Below are 21,667 nucleotides of genomic sequence, written 5' to 3' on the forward strand. Positions count from 1 at the left end.
AGAGAGAACATTTCCCAGTAAGCATCACTTCACAAGTGTTGTATATTAGTATCTATTATATATACTATACTATATATACATGTAATATATAAATATTATATATATACTAATAGCATCAATTCTTCCAGAGAGAATGTTCCCTAGTAAACATCACTATATATTATGTATACTAATACCATCACTTCTCACAGAGACCTGAGATCCCTTGAATTATTACCAAAGACCATTAGGTTTAAAAAACATCACAGAGGTAAACCATCAGAGATACAATGGCCACAACCACAATCATGTTCATGTTCCTTAACCTTGTGTTTGTGCTTTGTATTTTATGAAGGTGCCAGGTGTACACTCTTTGTGGGGCCTGGTGAAAAATGAAAGTGAGTAGCCAATTATACCATAATAAATAAAATATAAGTAACTAATTAAAATGTGTATTAAGGGTTTTAAGGTCACAACATAAGATCATTAATTCAAATGAAGAGCTCTGATATTAGGAAGTATGTACTCAATTTTTCCAACTCTCCCCAGACATGCAGTTGCTAAAATCCTTAGACTCTCTTCAGTGACAAGTGTCTTTGCATGCTAATGACTGGTTGGTGGGTGGCAGATTCAGCAAGATGGGATCTGGTCACTGGAAAGACCAAGGCCAAGTTCAACAGTTGAAACTTTGATTCTCATCTTCTAACCTCATGAAAGGGAAAGGGTAGAAGGTGAAATTAGTAACATATGGCCAATGATGTAATCAATCGTGCCTGTGTCAAAAGAACCCAAAGGGACAGATTCCAAGGGCTTCTGGATAGCTGGGTGTATGGGAGTTTGATATGAAGCTTCATGCCCCTTTGCCCGATACACCCTCCATCTGTATCTTTTGCAGTATTGACATACTAAACCAATGTATATGAGCCTTGTGAGCTACTCTAGCCAGAAGGAGGTGTGGGAACTCTTACTGTAGAGCCCATTAGTCAAAATCACAAGTCAAGTGAACTGAGGTTTGCATTGGGAAAGAGACTGACAATCTGGGGGACTGAACCCTCAGCCTGTATGCCTGATGCTATCTCTAGATAGACAGTATCAGCAATGATTTGACTTAGAGGGAAGTTAGCCGATGTCCACTACAGGATCCATTGCTCCTTTGCCATGTGGGGAAATGCTTCCCTACATTTGACATCACATCATGCTGTCAATGTATAGCAAGAGACACCTGACAGGTTATTCACCCTAGAACCTTGGAAAGCCTCTTAAGATGTAAGTGACGGATGGCTCCCACATACTCAGTGACGTTCCAGGCGCTTGTCCACTCACCACTGTGACAGCGTCATTGAGCAGGGACTCGCCGAAGACCAGGATATAGAGCTGTTCGTTGACGTGAATGTTCTCAAAGACAGCGAGCACGGCCACAGGGTCCACGGCCGAGATCAAGCTGCCAAAGAGCAGGTTCTGCAGCAGCGTGATGTCACTCAGGCCAAACGCCTCAATCTGGCAGATGCCAAACAAAGACACCCCAATGCCAATGGAGTTCCACAGCGTGCCTACCACAGCATACCAGAAAATGGTGCCAAAATTCTCAAAGAAGGGGCGAGTGGGCATGAAGTAGCCAGCATCCAGAACGATGGGTGGAAGGAGGTACAGGAAAAACACATCTGTCTTCATGGCGGGGGGAGACTTTTCATCAACACCGAAGATGATCCCACCTAGTAGAAGTCCAACCATTATGAGAAGGCAGCTCTCAGGCACAATGGTGGGCAACTTGTGATAGAGGTGGAAACCTGGTAAGGAGAAGCACAGAGTCTGGGTTATGCAGGAGTTGGGGAGAATGGGTATTATTAGTCCCCATAGAAACGGTGGGTCTAACTTCAAAATCTCCCAGGTGACTGCAATTGGCTTCTAGATTGTAAAACGGCTCACTTTAAACAGGTTACATTTAGTTATTTACATATGTGCAGGAGATACTATTGAGGCACAATGTGAATTTTAAGCCAGAAATCAAATGTGAGAGATATCCATTGTTTACACGCCACAATGTGGGGGTTTCTATAACTTTATTACATTTTTCTTAATTACCGGGACTATGGAAATGAAATAAAACAATGCAATTTGCATTCGTGTGTTAGACACGGCCCCGTGTGTGGTGGTACAGCTGTTTGTGGGAATGCCAGGACACACGTTTGCACAACCAGCATTCCCTCCTTTTCTCTCCCGCAGGCTTCTGCTTAGGTGTTCTCTGTGTGAGAAGCACACCAAGATTCCCCATGGAGAATGAGATACCCTTTTCCTTTCCTTCTTTCCTTTCCTGGGGGGCTCCTATGCCAGCCAGAGGCCAGCTCCAGTGTGGGTCCTCAGCAGTGAGCTGTCCACACTTGTTTTGTTTTGTTTGTTTGTTTATTTGTTTAGTTTTGTGTGGAGACAGGGTATTTAACCAGCAATGACTTAATCTGGCCAGTGCATCCTAGACATCCATAAGCCTCCCCAGCACTGAAATTACAAGCACATGCCAACCACCCTGTGTTTTTCCTGGGTTCTGACTATCAATCCTCGTGTTTTCACAGCAGGCACTTTCTTAACGGACCTCCCACTGCCCAGCCCCAAACAATGCAAATTTTATGCTGAAAACAATTTAATTCTGTTCAGAACATCTTCATATGTAACATTTTATCTCATCCTACCAAAACTCCAGTAGGTAGGCAAGGGAGTTATTTTGATGCTTTTAAAAACCAAAGTGAGAACCAAGGCTCAAAACCCTCCAGGGTCTCACCAAACTGGTTGTTGGGCCACAAATCATCTTTGAGATTACTACTGCTTTCTCTGCTATTGATAAAAAAATTAGTAATTTCTTTATCTTTAATCCTTTCATTTTAATATCGGATGTGTTTAGTTTTTGAGATGTGGGGTCCTTAAGAAACAACCAAAGCAACTCATTAGGATGTGTTAAATAACTGTTTAAACAGGTGAAACAGCTGTATCTGTGAATTACTCCAGTCCAATCCAAGGTTGGCTCATGTTCTAACCGAGAACCAGGTAAACACAAAGTAAGAAGTGTTCTGATAGGAAAAATACCCAGAAGGAGCCAGTACTGTGCAGACATCAAAGACAGAACTCCTAGACAGGCATCGAAGCCTCCCAAGAAAGAAAGGAAGAGAAGGGAATAGATATTTGCTATCCCATGGAGGAGCCCAGTGTGCTTTTAACATAGAGAATACCTGAGCAGAGGCTGTGGTAGGAAAAAAAAAGGAGAGCCTATAATTGCAACATAATAGTACATCACCCTGAGACCTTTCATATATTTTGGAACTGAAGCGGACTATGAAAAGACTGTGGCTTGAGTGAGTCTCCTCCCAATTTCAGTGTAACAGAATGAAGACGTGGGGACTTTGAGAGGCGATCATGACAGTGAAATTTAAACCAGGGACAGGATACATTGGACAGCCTCGGCAACGATGGTCTATTGGAGCCAGCATGGCAGCAGCAGGCAAGTTCAGAAGACCACGACGAAGGCGATACTGCTGCAAAGATGATCAGAAAGTCACCATAGTCATGGAAGATGGGTTCGGATTCCCAGGTGCGAAGTGTTCTGTGGCACCCTTCTGATGACCGAGTGTGCGCTGCTCTGCCAGTGCAGTGACAAGGTCCAGGCGGATGGAGACGCTGCCCTTCGGCACCCCTGTCCCCTCAGGCTCCATAGCTCTTTCCTCATTGTTCTTCTACACCTCATTTCTCTCCACACACCCAGTCAACCAGGGCCTACCTGCGTCTCTACAATACAGTGCCCTTGAGAGTGAGTCTTGTCCAAATAGGAACACTGCTTGATCTTTGAGACCCCCCAAAACTCAAACCTATGGCCAAAGAATGGCTGACTCCTTCCTCCACTGGTGTTCCAGACAGGAACTGGTTCTGCCCTGGGATCAAATTCCTGTTTCCTGCCCTGTAAGACCCACCAGTTCGGAGATCTACTCTCTGTGAACTCGTTCTGGGAAGAGGCCTCCGGTAGTGTCTGGGGGAATCTATTCTTCTTCCCTTGCCCTTCCGCCTTCTGCCATGTGCGAGTGCAGCAGAGAGACTGTCACTAGAGGTCAAGGTCGTCACTTAGGCTTAGACTCCTAGCATTCAAAATCATGAGAAAGCAAATGTTTTCTCTTTCAAATTGCCCAGTCTACCAGTCTATGGTATTATTGAAGCAGCAGAAATGGTCTGAGACAGAAAAGTGTCAAAATGATAGGACAAGAGACAGTCTGGTAGTGACAGTATACATTCCCAGAGACTCCTAATCACAGCTGTTTCAATAAGTGAAACCCTATTACAAAGAGGACCAAAACCCCAGCATGAAATACTCCATGAGCTGAAGCAATAGTATTTGGAGGAATATAAAATACTAATTTCTACACAATAAAGTGAACATCTGTATGTGGGGTATTCAAATCATCTATTGTGGGTTATTTTATTACTACAACTCAGAAGGCTGCAGTAATAAGTGGAATTAACATAGCCAATGGGCACAGCTGTCCTCCGCCCATGACCTCTGGCTGGCCCACTGACCTCATTGTCAAACAGAAGAAAAAGTTCTCCCAAAACCCCATCTTTGTATCTCTCTCTATGCTGCCTCGTTTCACAGCCAGCATTTCCTGTATGATAAGAATGTGCCAATAATAGCCTCCTGGGGTGCCCAGGAGCCAAGCACAATCCATTCCCTTCTGGAACTCAGCCCTCAAGCTGAAGGTTCCTTGCCACAGGCCTCCAAAGTTGCCACACTGGACTACTGTCCCGGCCTGGAATGCAGCTCTCCCACTCTCTGCATGTGATGACGGTTGGAAGGCTAGTTCTAGCCAGACTCCTCTTACTCGCCTGAGACAGTGAAATATATACCTCCCAGGTAAACATCTCCAGTGATAGCCAGACTGTTGGCTGCACAGCAAGGCACTGTTCCCGCAACATCGCCCGTGCCCCCTATTTTAGCTGCCTCCTCTGGTTTGTAGGAAAAAGCAAGACGAAGCACTTGTAATGATATGCAGGCAAACATAATGAACCCGGGAGGCAACGGAGAACCGGAGGAGGCCTGTTTTCAGAGACACCCACTCCTGTTCCTGACGTTTCATTTTCCTTCGCTAACTACCCCTCTGGGACCCAGGGCTCTCTCGCAGGCAGGACTCCACGTCTCTCACTGTGGAAAGCACGTTCTAAGGCTGATGAGTGGAGGGTGGGAAACTGGACATATGGGCTGAAGCAAGGGACCAGAGACAGAGATGGTATCCATGTATACCAGATGTCAATGCCTTCCAAGTTCATGAGATGTGCCAGGTTCTGACCAAGACCTTAGCCAATAGGAAACTGTGATGGAGAAGCAAATAGAACATAGCAACTTAAATGTAAATGAAGGGAGCCATCAGAACTAGCAATGGGATGAAGGACCCAGGAGGAAGGGAAAAAAGAAATATGGGAGGGAAACCAATCAAAGGATGAATTCAGGAACAAAGAGGGTCCAACAGGAATACTTGTGAGTCAATAGAGAATTTATAGTTTCAAAAGCCTTTTCTCCATTGTTTCTAAATGTTGTGTCTATCAAAATGGATCGGAGTGACTCTTTTCTGAAGTAGGACAGTAGCTACTAAATATGCCCAGTTGTTGCATGATCAAGAAGGAATTCAGTGAAGGGCAGTCACAGGAGTCCTCAGCATAGTGCTCTTCGGGGAACTTAAGCAGAGGCATGAAAGGCACAGTGTGACACTCAGCGGGTAGATAAGACTTTGTGTTCTCATGTCTATGCTTTAGTGAGCACCTGGAAACAACCGATCGGCAAAATGGATAGTTTTTTGATTGTTTTTTTTTTTAAACCAGCTTCTTAAATATCATTATCCACAGAAAAAGAAAATCACCATTCACAAATGTATACACGTTTGTTTCTCTCCCTGAGTATTTTGTGAAGGTGAAATGAATTCGGAATGACAGGAGTATCTGTGCCCGAATGATCATCCCATCTAAATTATCCAGAAATGTACCAGCCACTGGAGAGAAAAACCAAAGGAAACTGTTGATGATTTTCAGGAGGCTGACAGGAGCTACTGCAGGGATAAGGCCGAGAGCGGCCGAGCTTTTCAGCACAGTGCCCGACAGTAAATATTTTTAACTTGCAGACCTTATTTGAGCTTGTCTTTAGCGCAAATGAAACGACAGACTGTTGCTAACATGAAGCGAATGCCCGTGGCCCTGTTCCAGCGAACCTTCATCCACACACATGGAAACTAGAGTTCCATGCATTTCCACAGACTGCCATGTTCCTCTCTAGATTTGGGTGGAATCCCTCGAAAATGTGAAAGTCATTCTCAGCCCACAGGCAATACAAAGCCAAAGCATGGGCCGTAGTGGGACTCCAGACGGCTATCGTGCTCACCTGCCCAGGTGCAGCCTCTTTCTATTGCCTGGTAACTTCTGTTTATTGTTTGGGGGGTATTGTACTTCTGTTCATTCAATTTTTATTACCAGCATATAAAACTCTGCAATGATAGTGCTTTAAACTTTTATTGTTTTATTTTTATTGTAACAAATCTCAGTGGGCGAACAGGAGAAGACTCACATAAAAAATACAATGTAAAATACTCCTCCCCAGGAGTGACATGAATTTCATTTCTCTCTACATACAAGTGTGGAAATAAGCTGAGTTTAAAAACTTAACATCTGCATAAAAGTAAAATCACTGAGACTAATTTACTATATTTTCTCACTGTAGCAACAATAGCCTATTTATCAAATTCTGGAAAGAGGGTAAAGACAGAAACAAAAATTAACACACACACACACAAACACATACACACACACACACCACACACACACACACACACACACACACACACACACACACAGGAAGCTTCCAGGTAGCAGGACACACCACCAAAGAGCAACAACATAAAAGTTAGAGAAATGTATAAAAAATAACCTAAAAACAATAAGAAAATAAAAACCAACTAGGCAAACCACACAGTTGCAACCAGCTCAAGGCAGGTGGGGCATTCTCAGACACACACGCACGCGCGCACACACACACACACACACACACACACACACACACACACACACACAGTTGGGATCAGCTCAAGGTGGGTAGCTGATTGGCAGGAGGGAGAAATCCAGCCCTGGGGGGGGGGGGGGACACATTAGCCGGAGCTAAAGATGATGCAAGTGTTCTAATTTCACTTTATTTTTGTTCTACATTTTAAAGGGTATCGAAAAATATATAATAGCATCTCTTGGATCAACAAATATCTGCCAAGCTCGGATTAAGCACAGGACAATCGCGTGGGGGCACAAGGAGGCCCTGTGCAAGGATCATGGCTGCCTGGGCCAGCACAGGGCTCTGGGGCAGGTTAGCCTCAAAGTCAGTGATGTTCTAAGGAGGTCCTGCCTTCCTGACTGAGGGGAAAGAAAGAGAAGAGCCTGGAATAAATAATATGGAAGTTTGTATTGAGAAGAATAAGCAAGGCCATTTAAACCTAAAATATATTTATTTTTAAAGTATCTCCATTTATACATCAACTAAATGCATACCTCCAGAAACAGAACTGCAGGAAGCAATTAGCCAGACAGACCAAACAAAATAGTAGCTTGATTTTTTTAAATCAGATGTTCCAACAAATTCCTATCATAACATAATTCAAGTAAAGACTGAGTAAAATGTATTTCTGAAAGTAAATTACATTAAGTTAACTACTAACTCATATAGTTAAGGCATTAAACAAATAAATAATATACAAAATACATAGAATTCAAAAAAATAGCAGAATTAACTGATATACTAAAAAATTTACTACCGGGGGGAGGCAGAGGCAGGTGGATCTCTGTGAGTTCAAGGCCAGCCTGGTCTACAAAGTGAGTTCCAGGACTGGCACCAAAGCTACACAGAGAAACCCTGTCTCAAAAAACAAAAACATTTATTAAAAATTTTACTACCAGGAGTGTAGACTTGTTATAACATTTAATCATAAGCGGAGGCTGAAAAATGAATTTAACAATCACTCCATGAAATATAATATAGCTCTATGTACAAAGGCTTTCTTCTGCTTGAATGCTCCACAAAACACTCATCATGACAAAATGATTGCAAACTTTGAAAATATGAATGAAACACCAAACACTGCTGAAATCATTCGAGAATAGAACTTGTGGTGCTATATAATTTTTCCAGATGACTGAACCACTTAGAGTGAAAGCTAATAAATTCTCCACCCAGGATGGACTTTAGAAAGGGACAAAGATAAGGGTTGGATCCTTACATCACAGATGTATTTATCTTCTGTAGATAAAGATTGGATGAGTTATATCACAAACGTACCTTGTATTCAGGGCATATATCTCCAGTCCAACAGATAAGATGTGGCCATAATCATGTATGACAGGAGAAAGACCACAATAAATGCTATCATAGAGGAGATGTAACAAGTACTAGACAAGTAGGGGGGTAAAGAAGGTCAGATGAGGACCTCCCAAAAAACTTCATGAGTGGAGGTGATGTTAAGGTTGATCGTGGGGCTAGAGAGATGGCTCAGCAGTTAAGAGCACTGGCAGCTCTTCCAGAGGTCCTGAGTTCAATTCCCAGCAACCACATAGTGGCTCACAACCATCTAAAATAAGATTGGATGCCCTCTTCTGGAGTGCAGATAGAGCACTATATACATAAAATAAAAATTCTAAAAACAAACAAACAAAAAGATTGACTGATGAGGATTTTTCCATTCCTATAGTAATGAAGCAAAGGGGAGGCTCAAGGAAAGACTAGTCAGAAGAATGTGTGTTGTGACTGGTTTGCTGGGGCTGCAGCCAAACAGCAGGGGGCCATGCTGCACAGAATATGAGCAGCAACTGTTGACGCACCTCTGTACCATGACAAGTGGGAGCTGGTGACGAAATCTTGAAATCACCTTGTCTGTCTATATGCAGAAAGAGAGAGAGAAACTCCTTCCAAAAAACCAGAGATTACAATTTAGAAGTAAGAAAACCAAGACTTCCTAAGAAGTAAAACAAATGGATATGATTAACTATCTATGTGAAAAAAAAACATGAGACTGAAATGCTTTAGACTAACCCAGACTCCATGCAGACCTGTGCACGATCCCATGGAAGATGGTCTCAGCTCAAGGAGGAGTTAAAGATAGAATAACCACTTAGTGATAAAAAGAGCACTCTCAGATAGTAAAGATCTCTATCTCTTCAGGTACTGTGCTCATATGATTGAAAAATCAAGGAATTTTGCACTGAGGATATTTATTATGACATTGTGTGTGATGGGGAAAAACTGAAGGAAGTAGAAATCATTACCCCATTAAATTGTTTGTGTTTCATCTAATCTATAGTTCTTGGAGACCCTTTCACACACTAGTTATTATAGCTCACACTGGGGAAATAGTGGGGTAAGAAACAGAAGTCAAATGGATACACAGAAACAGGTAATTATGAGCACACAGAGGAAAGCAGAGAAGGATGAGAGAGTTCTTCTGATGAATATTTCCTATCTGTGTGGTCAGGGAAGGACAAAATTCCCAGTGGAGTGAAGGAGCCAAAACTTGGTACAAGTACTTTCCTAAATATGAATGAACAGTGCAAAGACAGAGACCTTGAGCTGAGAGCCTTCTGGTTAACCAGGCCATTCTGGCAGGGCCTCAGAGATCAAAGCAGAACACAGTAGAAAGAAAAGAACAGGCAAATGCCAGACATGGCATGTCTGGGGCCAGGAGAAGACGTTGGCTCTGTTCTGAGAGTAATGAGGAGTCTAAGAAGGCTCATGAGCAGAGGCACACATGACTGGAAGCATGATTGTGAAGAGCCATTTTGGCTGCTGTCAGCATATTTTTGAGCAGTTGGAAAGTGGTCCTCAATAAGAGGGAGGTGAGTATGAGAGGGGGTCAGATGAGTGAGTTTAGATACTGTTGCTCCAACATAGGATGGTGCTGGCCTGGAGAGTCCTGATATGGGTGTTGGTCAAGGGTGAATCCACAGTTTTATTTCAACCAACTGGATATGGAGTGGGTTATTGTCGAAATGGACAACAACAGGAAGAGATACAGCAAATACCAACCAGAAAGTTCTTAAACAGTATCACTCTGCTTAACCTATCGATAACATGTTTACCAAAAGAAATGGCAGGCAATATCTATAGAAAACGATGGAAGAACCATGACTTCCTAAAGACGTGATGTCAGACTAGCTTTGAATCACTGCAATACACACTATCATCTGATTTCATTGCACCTTGAATGAATCATAAGAATGAAACTGCAATCCAGATACTGGTGCATAAAGGCATAAAAATGTCTCATAAAGAAAAAGGCCAGATACCAATGAGGACAGAGAGTATAATTTGACTGCTGTTATAGAATTATGTAAATAACAAGACGTAACTGAAGTACACGCAGAAGTTTCTTTTATAGTTCAACTGTTTAAAAAAGAACTCTGGGTGGAGTAGTACACACCTGTAATCACAGCACTTGGGAAGAGGAGGCAGGACAATCAGGATTTCCATGTCAACCTCAGCTATATAGAAAGTTCAAGGTAAACCTAGCCTACGTGAGATTGACCTCCAATTAACAAACAACAAAACTCTCAGGTCATTATCACTTTAGTGGTGGATGATTGTCACCACTGAAGAAGGTAAAGAATGTTAAGGTAGGAGATGTCTACGCCTTTGTACCAGCACAAACATACACACATAGAGCAGTAGACTAGAACAGAAGCTGTGTGTAAATACACACATCTACAGCCACCCTCATTTTTGACAAGAATGTTGAGAGTACACCATGAAGAAACAGAGCCTCCTGAACAGATAGTGCTGGTGAAACTGAGCATCTGTGCATCGAAGGACGGAAGTAGACCCTGATCTCATACCCTTTATGAACATGAACATAAAATAGATCGAAGCCCTCCATGTAAGACCTGATACTCTGCTGCTGCCAAAGAGAGGGGAGGAGACACTTCAACACATGGGTATGGACAAGCGCTTTCTGAATAGGACTTGAGTTGCTCTAGAAATAGCCAACAGTAGACAGAAATTCATGCACAGAAGCAATCCAGTGAAGAGATGGCCTCTAGCAGAGGATACAGAGCTGCAGTATACAAAGGACTCAAAACACTAAATAGCAAACAAACACACAAAACCACAACTGGTAAACAGGCTAATAAAAAAGGAACAGACTGCTCTCAAATGATCAAAGAAATTCCAACAGAAACTTCATTGGGATTCTACCTTACTCCAGTCAGAATGGCAGTCATCATGGAAACAAATAATACACAAATGTTGGCCTCACAAGGAGGAGGTCTGAAGGGAACCCTTATATACTGCTGGGGGAATGTAAACTAGCCCAGCCCCCATGAAAATCAACAAGGGGGTTCCTCGAAACACTAAACATAAAACCTTCCATGTGACCCAGGTATACGACTCCTGCATATGTGCCTGAAGGACCCCAAGTCAGCACACCACAGAAGGATTTGCACATAGGTATTTAATGGAACAGGATTCACATTAATTGACGGACATGTGCAAGATGGACTCTTTACAAGTCTCTTCCCAGACAAAGCAGATGATTGTTGGATCTTTGATTGTACTCAGAAGCATTTCCTGGCTGTTGGCTGCTTCAGTTCAAGTCTGAAACTATTAGAAGGAAAAACAATACCCCAAATCCACAAACAAACAAACAAGGGACTGCCACAAACTACCATCTGATTTTATTGCACCATTAATGAGTCATTGGAACGAAACTGTAAACCCAAATAATAGTGCATAAAGGAACAAAAATGACTTACAAAAACAAGGGTATCAATGGAAGAATGAATGAAGAAAACATAGTTCATTCACACATTAGGACTTTTTCATCCATAAAGAAGAACAAAATTACATTGTTTATAAGAAAATAGATGCAATTGGAGATAATAATAACTGAATCAAAAATCAGTCTCAGGAAAATAAATGATGCAGGTTTTCTCTCATTTGTGTTTTGGTCTTTGTAGATACGTGAAGTCAAATTATATATATATATATATATATATATATATCACAAAAACAAAAATGAAATTGTTTCAAAAGTGTCACATACAGCCATATAGCTGGCAGCACACATGTGGCCCAGGGTAGCTATGGATTCACCCCTATGCAAAGTTGTAAACTTATTGAAAATATTATCAGATTTGGGCTTTTGTAAATCAGTTGTGTGTTCTTGGGCATTAACATTGCAGATGACAACATAGTCCAGAGAAGCCACAAGGTTGGACATCCCGTCAAGGAAGGGAGCAGAGGGGACTCATGGGTAAGGGAGGGAACAGGATGGGGGAAGATGGTGAAGGACCTGGAGAATATGCTCTAAGTACATTACGTCCTTGCATGAAAACAGCCTCACATAACTCTAATAAAATTAAAACAAGTACAAACAAAAGCAAGATTATAAAAAATTTCTTAAAATGGTAATGCTTAAATTCATCTTACTGAAAGTCTAAAGAAAATAAAAGGTAAGAAAAATACGGTTTAAAAAAAAGATGAACATATTTCTATCCCTGATAAGATGGAGTACATTTCTCTGTTCTCATTTGTCACATTGAAAAACTTCAGGCATTGAACCCAAAGCAAACTGGTAGAGATGAGGAAACACAAGAAGAATAGTGGTACCGCTTCCCAAGTCTGAAGAATGACAGACCACTGAGCTTTGTTTCAGAGGTTTTGGTTTTTAAATTATTTTATTTGTATGGGTGTTTTGCCTACATGAATGTCCAAGCACCAAGTGTGTGCAGTGCCCACAAAGGCCAGAAGCAGGCTTTGGATGCCCTAGGATTTGAAGTTACACAGTTGCAAGCCGTCATATGAGTGCTGGGAACCGAACCTGGGTTCTCTGTAGAGCACCCAGTCCTCTTAATCACTGAGCCATCTCTTCAGCCTCTTGTTTGTGGGTTTTTTTTTGGGGGGGAGGTAATCGTTTTTCCTTCTAATATTGTCATACTTAAACTAAAGAAGCCAGAGGCAGAAAATTCCAGTGGCCAGAGACAAAGACCTAAAAATGGTTTGCTTTATCTGGACAAGAGACTTAGAAAGAATCTGCCTCACAAGAAAGAGACAATGGTTTGCTTTATCTGGACAAGAGACTTAAAAAGAATCCACCTCACAAGAAAGAGAAGTTTCAAATAATAACAGCTCAGCTCCAGCCAAACAGCACAGAAGAAACTGTGGTCTCACCCCAGGAGGTCTGAGCAGGCTGTCCAGAGTCCACCCTCACAAGAGTGATGGGAACACCTGGGCTCAAGGTTGATGGGGCATCCAGAAGGAGGGATGTTGGGATTCTCCTTTCTCCTCCATGGCAATGAGCCCTCCCCAGTCAGTGAAACCAATTCGGAGAATATGAATTGCACCAGTATACTCCACTCCCAGTCCTTGGCTGAGAAAAGGAAAGAAGGTCCAAACCCCCAGCGCTGTGTAAGACAGATGAGCTATCACCACAGACCCTGTCATCAAATTATTTCATTAAAATTAAGATGGCAAATTTTATATGGTATACTCTTCATGGAAAAAAATAATTTATGTAGTCAGAAGTTTTCTCCGCCCCGTGGTCCCTCAGCTGCTTATAAAATAATCATTCAGAGGCTTAATATTAATTACCAATTGCATGGCCTAAGGCAGGCTTCTTGCTAACTAGCTCTTATAACTTAACCAATTTCTATTAATCTATGTTTCACCACATGTTCCTTGGCTTTACTGGTCTGCTGGCATCTTGCTGCTCCTTCGGTGGTGGCTGGCTTCTCTCCCCACCTTCCTTCTGTCTCTCTCCACTATCTCTCTTGGATTTTCCCGCCTGGCTCCATCCTGCCCTGCCATAGGCCAACGCGGCTTTACTATCAACCAATCAGAGCAACACATATTCACAGTGTACAGAAAGACCTTCCACAGAAAATTTACTTTTATTTTTATCCTTCCTTCCCATTGTTATAAAATAATAGTGTAAAAGCAAAAGAAAATATTGATTGAACTGCAGAAACACTGCTAAACAAATGGGTAGGAAACAGGATGGTTTGCTCAGATGGATATTTGCTGGTACACATAGGTACTTTGTGCTAAACCCCAAAATATAATACTGACTGATCTGTTGACAAAGTGTGAACTGAGTCTCTTTAAGGCAGTTTGGAGTCCATTTTGAAATGTGTGGTGCATGAGCTATTAAAAGGGAGGGAAAAACCAAGGGAATTCTTGGCAATTCAAAGGAAAACATAATTTATAAAAATGCTCAGAGAAAAATGTGAAATAACAGGGAATGTTTGAATATATTATAATATGCTGCTATGATATCTCCATATCCCACAGCACGTGTGTTGATTCTATCCCCTCTTCTTTCATTTTATTAAAAATGCTCAATGAAAAAAGAACACAAGAATAATTAGAATATGAAAGTGGTTGAATTCATTGATCTTTATCCTAGCTAAAGGAAACTGCCTCTTTTTAGTGAGAGTAAGGAACATCTTCATTTAGGCAACTAATTACTGCCAGAGGGCTGGGATGTAGCACAGTGTTGGAGCTCTTGCTTAGCGTGCACCCACAGCCTTTGTATGTATTTATCTTTTTAATTGCATGCTGGAAAAAGCACTCATTTTCATCAGTGTTAATTTGGCTGTCAAATAAATTCCCACTCACCTTGAGTGCACGAACATCCCAGTCACCCTTAAATATAACCAGGCACAAAGTCACAGAACTGATAGAATCTTTTGGTTTGGGGTTTTTGTTTGTTTGTTTTGCACTTCATAGGGCTGTGAAAGGCGTCACACTCAATGGAAACCAGACTTTGAATACTGATCTTTTCTGAGCTACATGGCCCAATTTTCTCTCGTGACCCACTGATATTCGGCTCCCATTCAGGAGAAACAGCCAAGATAGTTGCTATGTTCTGAAGCTATGCTGTTCCATAGATCAGGTTTATTAATTGTGTTTTCAGTTTATGATATTTTCAGTTTAACATTAGCTTATTGGGACCTAATGCATTATAAATTAAACATCTGCAGCAGAAACAAAATATCACATCACTTGACAAATCCTAGAATGGGTTATAAACTGGGATGTCAGGATGATCTGTGAGCCCACACTGCTTAGTCTACGGAATAGTTCCAAAATTAAGCTTGTTTTTTGGAAATAGAGAGATTTTTTACTGAAATTTTCCTATGTGTCTGTCTTGAAAAAACCAGCAAGATTGGGCCCTTCCTCTTCTCACACACCCCATGCTAATTTCTGCAAGATGTGAACCACCAAGAACTGAGTGAGCAATGGTACTCTTTAGACAGGTTAGGGTTTAGCTGGTTCTACAGGTCATCTGCTCCCAGTTCTCACCTCTTCCATCCTGAAGTGAACAAAGAAACACCATCAAGTCTCATAAGGGATGATTTTCATCAAAACTCAAGTTTGAGGAAGCCAAGCATCAGAAGCTACTATGGCTATGATGGAGACAGGAGCCAGGCAAAACCCTTCCATTTTTCTCTCTACTCTTTTTAGCGTCCTAACTTTCCATTTCAACCACAGCAGTGGAAATGAACCTTAGACTCTGAGATCCAATGATTTATCAGACAGACTTCTACCTCCTTGAGCATTAGGTGAATGTTTAGCTGCTCAGAGTCTTGGAGTACCTTTGTCCATAGTCTGTCAATGGATAAGGTCACTGTAGGTTCAGAGTACAACACAGATTTGCTGAGGTTCACTTCCATGAGATGAGGGGACTCACAAGGTGAACAGATTGTTTGGCAGCCTCTGCTCCATGCAAGGCAGCTGAATCCTAATCTGATCACAGAGCCAGGCCTGGAAACAGTTTGACTCATGCCCTGTCTAATTATTGGCTGCATTCAATCCTTTCTTCAGTCTCAGACTATGATTTATAGTCCAGGCAATTAGAAAAAACTTGATCAAATCTTAGCAGGATATTTTAGTTTATAAGAAGTTGGGTCCAATGAATTAAGCATCTGTGAAATGAGTCAAAAGAAATTTTTTGGTAGATTCTTTTAATATCCATAACTAGAAATTTCATATTTAGTCTTTTAATCAGAAATGTAGTAATTGTCTTCACAGAATCAAAAATTGTTGAACATGGAACATATAAATATAATTATGTGTACTTCATGCATACATACATACATACATACATACAAACATACATACATAAAGGGAGGTAGGGAGAGATGGCGGGGGAGGCTTCATGGAATTCCCTGCGTTCAATACTGATAAAGGGTTTCCACTCTGACAAAAGGAAGTGTCTCTTAGGGTCAGAGACAGAGGTGGCTAAAGATGTTGCTTTCAGCAATCTGATATAGATAAAAACTGAAAACAACTGATATAGATAAAAATTGAAAAAATCTAACAACAGGGAACTCTTTTGTCCCCCACACAGAGATGTTTTGGAAATACTGTGCTTTGAGAAGTAACAGGGAAGTCTGGAAAGAACTCCTAATGCTGAATACATCAGCTCATAGGGAACTTAAGCAGGAGCTCCCAGGGTCAGGATCTCTCCAGGATCCTACTGCTCAAGTTGGTTCTGGGTAGGAGACTCCTGGATGAAGCTCTCTTGTGTGCTAAGGGTGCAGAGCCTACACAACGCACACTGTAAAAGGAGCAGTTTCAATGTTGTTCTTCTCTATGGCATAATGGCACGGTTTAGTGCTCTAATACACACCTAAATATATTTCAATGAAGTGACAACCACAGACGTCTCCAGGTGCTATCAGTGCGGGCTCCTTCAGTGACACAAAAACTCACAGTTTTCCCAGAAATTTTAATGCACAGGTATGCACAAGAGCAAGAGCAGGAATGACAGTTAATCTTTATTATCAATTTGACTGGATTTAAAATCATCTAGGAGACACATTCTGGGCATGTTTGTGAGTTCTTGTGAAGTGCTGAGTTAATCTTACTCAGGAGGCAAAAATCCATCCTGAATGTGAATGACTGTCCAGTGGGCTGGGGTACTAGAATAATTAAAAAGAGGAGAAAGGAGGAAGCAAGGTCAGTATCAGCATTCATGTCTCTCTGCTTCCTGTGGACATTATAGGACTAGCATCTCACCATCATGTGTTCCTTATGCCTGCCATGCCCCACAAATCATGACCCAAAATAAGCCCTGTGCCATGGAATAATGGGAATATATAATTTTTTTTCTTACTTTGTGGAGGCTTACAGTTAAGAGATTGTCTTGAGTTTCAGGCAAGATTATAGTATAGATTCTGGGGTTTTGAACAGACCTGTGACTGTTAAACGATCGTAGAGACTTTTAGAGGTAGACTGGGCACATTTTCAATTATGAGATAAACAGACTTTAGGGACCAGGTGGTGGTGGGGTTTTATGATTTGAAGGGATGTGTTTGTGTTTGAAGTTGGGAGTGGATAGACTTTTGACCTTTAATCTTCATTGCCAGGTGGCTAGATTTAAAATTACCTGGGAGACACACCTCTGGGCTTGTCTGTGAGGGCGTTTAGAGAAGTGTCACTCAAGAGGGAAATCCCACCTTGAATGTGAACTGTGAAGGGCACCATCTCATGGGCTGGGGACTTGAACTGAGTAAAAATGGGAAGACAGAAAGGAGTAAGCTAGCTGAGCAGCAGTGTTCACATCCCAGTCTTTCTGACAGTAGAGGACATGTGACCAGGCACCTCCACCTCCTTTCCTTGCTCCCCTACCAATGTAGACTATGTCCCCCCAAATAAAGAGCCAAAAGACGCTCTTGTCAGGAATTCTGTCACAGCCTTTAGGACACAGCCTTTAGGACAGTAACTAGGAGAGCAGCTAAAAGCCAAACTTTGTACAGGTCCTGAATAATTTTGTATCTTGATCTTGTACAAAGTAAACTAATGTCTTGCTTTTTCAAACTAAGAAAGCAAGCTGAACTTACATCTGAAGGCCAGAGGAGGTGTAACGCAGAAACCTATAAACAAAGGAACACTTGGCTTCTCCGTCAATCATGGGGTTCACTTTTGACTTAAGGTAATTAATAGTTCTGAACTTTATATGAAATGCAAACCAATCATGTACCTGGACAGTGTGGCCACTTCCTGCTGATGGACATCATCTCCAATTACTATAATCTACTCATGAGCCAAGGGTGGGGATAGATGTCAGGGCCATTCTCTGCTTTGGAAGATGGCCAGAATTTCCCACTAGCCCACTCAGACGCTCAGCATTTAGAGAAAAGCACCATTTTTTGCTGGCATCCAAGGAACTCTGCACAATTCTCTTGGAGCACAGTGCAGGGAAAACAAAATACATGACAGACACCTTTAAGAAAGTCTGGTAATTAGAACGGGCTGAGCTATGTCACACTGTAATTCTGCTCCAGGAAATAACAGCAATGACCCTGGACACTTGGCAACATTTTCTGTACATATCCTATCTGGGTGTGAAATGTGTACCTCTTCAAGTAAAGAAGAGTCACCCACAGATGCCAGGGGAATTTCTCATACAGCCAGGTGGGAAATGAGATCCCTGCTGTTAAAACACAGAGTGTTGCCCTTGGACATGCTAAGTATTCTTACTTAGAAAACTCCTGGTCTCCTGTTTCATGGGAGAAGCCCGAGTAGAGGTCACTCAACTTGTGGGGAACCTGTTGAGACATTTTTATAATCTCTAAGTCTCTCCTTGCATTCTAGGCACCCCACAGTGTATTTTGCCTCCCTGCCCCCCACTCCACACACTTCAGAAATACTATTTAATAAAGGTGCTTAGGAAGAGACAGGGCAACCTGAAGAGAGTCTTCCAAGGTGACACATTCCAGTGCAGAGGCATTATTTGGGTGGAATTAGAGTCCAGATGTTCTTAACTCCCAACTGCTCTTTCTGAATGGGCCCCTCTACAGTTTACCTAAGGGAAAGAGTGTGGCACTAGACTGGCAGTGACAAGGACTTGGGTGTGCTTTAACCTAAATTTAAAACCTTCCATGCAGGCCAACGGTCCAAAGTAATTTTCACTCTATTGCCCCAGTAGAGGCTAAATCCTAGGATTCGTCTTTTCTTTCAGCCCATGTGTTAATAAATGACTGACACTGATTTGGGTTTCATCATGTGTGTCCTGCTGTCCTTAAAAATTGTACAAGTTTTTCCAAAGAGGTCACCCCACCCTTGCAACCACCTTGAGTGGGAACTTTATTTTATGGTTGAATTTTATTTCTTTAGGAGGCCAGTTGCTAAACAAAGCGACAAGCTACTTAAACAGATGGGAGTATGGGAAAGAAATCCACAATTGCCAATAATTGCCATCTAATTTCACTTTTCAGTTAAGTGGTTGCTAACACTCTACAGCACTCACCACTTATTTACAGGGCAGGGGAAATATCTGTACTCTAGTGGCTCCTGGGGAGTGACCTGTGACGGTTTGAATGAGAATGGCTGGCCGCCATAGAGACACAAGTATGAATTCTTGGGCCTCAGTTGGTGGAACTGTTTGGGAATGATTAGGAGGTGTGGTAGTCTTACTGGAGAAGGTTTGGGCCTGAGGGTAGATGTTAGGGTTCAAAAAACTCACGTCATTCCAATTAGCTCTCTCTCTGCGTCTCTCTGTCTCTCTGTCTCTCTGTCTGTCTCTCTCTCTCTGCCCAGTGGCTATTATGTCAATGTGTACACTCTCAGTTACTGCTCCACAGTGGTCATGTCTGTCTACCTGTCTACATGACTATGCCCCCCCCCATGGCATGGTGGTCATGAACTCACCCTCTGAAACTGTAAGTAAGCTTCCCATTAAAGGTTTTCTTTTGTAAGTTGCTTTGGTCGTGGTGTTCCTTCACAGTAATGGAAAAGTAACTAAGACACGGGCTGAAGGAAGAAACTGACCCGTTTGGGAAATTCCTGTTTCTTAAACTGCTTACAATCCCACCCTTCCATTGGCTTTACCCCCTCCTGCTCTTCTTCCTCCTCCTCCTCCTCCTCCCCCTCCTCCTCCTCCCCCCCTCCTCCTCCTCCTCCTCCTCCTCCTCCTCCTCCTCCCTGGGTCTGATTTCCTAGGTGGTGGTCTGCACACCCATTTGGCTGCAGCTGCAAACTTCAGGGGCTCCCATGAGTGCCAGGGTGAACATAAGCATCTTCAGGCCCCATGGGGGGAATGTCAAGGCTCCACTGTCATCACAGTTGGTATTCTTCATTTAATTAATAGTCAAGCCTATTGATTCACTTGACAGACAAACAGAAAACTGGAATTTTTGCCAATTTTGCATATTTTTTTATGAGATCTAGGAATTATCATGGTCTGCTCACTGGCTTAATGGGTCTCAAAACAAAAGCCTGAGACATCATGCGTCATCACCGCAGAGGAAATGAAGTCCTTAAGTACAGAGATCACCTGCCTCAATCAGCAGAATCTCTATCAAACTGATATACAGTCATGGATGGCCTCAGGGCAGCAGTTCTCAACCTGTGGGTCGTGACCCCTCTGGCAGCCCTCTACCTTCCAAAATTTTTTTACATTACATTACAATTCATAACTATGACAACATTAGTTATGAAGTAGCAATGAAAATAGTTTTATGGTCGGAGGTCACCACATCCTGAGGAACGGTAGTAAAGAGTCGCAGCATTAGGAAGGTTGAGAACCACTGGTCTAGAGTGTTTGTACATGAATAAGTATCAGCAGGAACACAGCACGAGATAAAAGACTCTCCAGAGGAACAAAGCAGATTGCAGTTCTGAAATTACCGAAGAAATAAAGGAAGTTCTGGTTCTAACTGTACACATTGTAACGAGACAAAAACAAGAGGCCTGTGTGCTGAGCCTCTGTGGAGGCCGTGGACAGTAGCTCACTCATACATAAATGACCAGTTAAGGGTGCCAAAAGCTGAGAAGAAGGTTGGCCTGGATAGCAGAACACAGATACCTGGGGCCAGGGCTGTTTCGCACAGACAGGATGTGTTCTGATTTCTTTGAAAGCCATCCCTTGAGCTGGGGTGAGCATCATCTTCCAGATTGTTTGAAACAGTTATGAAAGACGGATGCTGTTCCGTGATGGAAGTAGCCCAGAATGGACACTGACAGGGCATTCTTGCCAACTGTGAAGACCAGGAGTGAAAAATCAGATGGAAAAAATGAAAGCTGAATTCACTGCTGCACACCAACTATTCCATCTACTGAAAGTTGTGGCATGAATATCATGAGTTCTATGCCATCCTAGGATACAAGACCCTGTCTCAAAAAATCATAAAAACTAAACCTCTCCACCCCCAATATTCCCTTTCTCTATGGGACCATCAACATTCCATCATGAGACCCCACCCATCCCTGAGGCCCTATAGGCAGCTAATGGTTATTGCAAGGGGACAAGCCATATTATTTGTGGTGTATCTACTGGAAAGTTTTTCTTCCTAAAGGGATAATTCTCCACTAATGCTCATCTGTGCAGCCCCAATCATATGCAGGGGGCCACACATCCTGGGAAGCATGAGTTCATCAGGAGTGTGAAGAGCATAAGAGAGGACAGTGGGAGATGGAAGTGGTTATCTATACCTATATATTTATTATTTATATGTTATATCATATTATAAATATATCTATATAATACGTTTTATATATTCTATTATAATGTATATTTTTATTATTTTTATATAGTGTCTATTATATTTTACATAATAGGTAATGTGTTGATATATAACATGTTTGTGCATTATATACTAATATATTATATTTTATGTATATGTATATGTATATATATAT

General features: G+C 42.0%; 1 protein-coding gene across 1 annotated transcript in view; it reads right to left on the reverse strand.

Moving 5' to 3' along the window:
* Positions 1-21,667, reverse strand: part of Slc9a2 (solute carrier family 9 member A2) — an 87,272-nt gene that overhangs the window by 52,117 nt on the left and 13,488 nt on the right. The window contains exon 2 of the mRNA XM_052745002.1: positions 1,303-1,766. Within this exon, the coding sequence (XP_052600962.1) occupies positions 1,303-1,766 (464 nt within the window). The remainder of the gene's footprint in view (positions 1-1,302; positions 1,767-21,667) is intronic.

Source organism: Peromyscus californicus, unplaced genomic scaffold (assembly GCF_007827085.1).
Source record: "Peromyscus californicus insignis strain IS unplaced genomic scaffold, ASM782708v3 Scaffold_19__1_contigs__length_69161282, whole genome shotgun sequence".
Taxonomy (NCBI): Eukaryota; Metazoa; Chordata; class Mammalia; order Rodentia; family Cricetidae; genus Peromyscus; species Peromyscus californicus.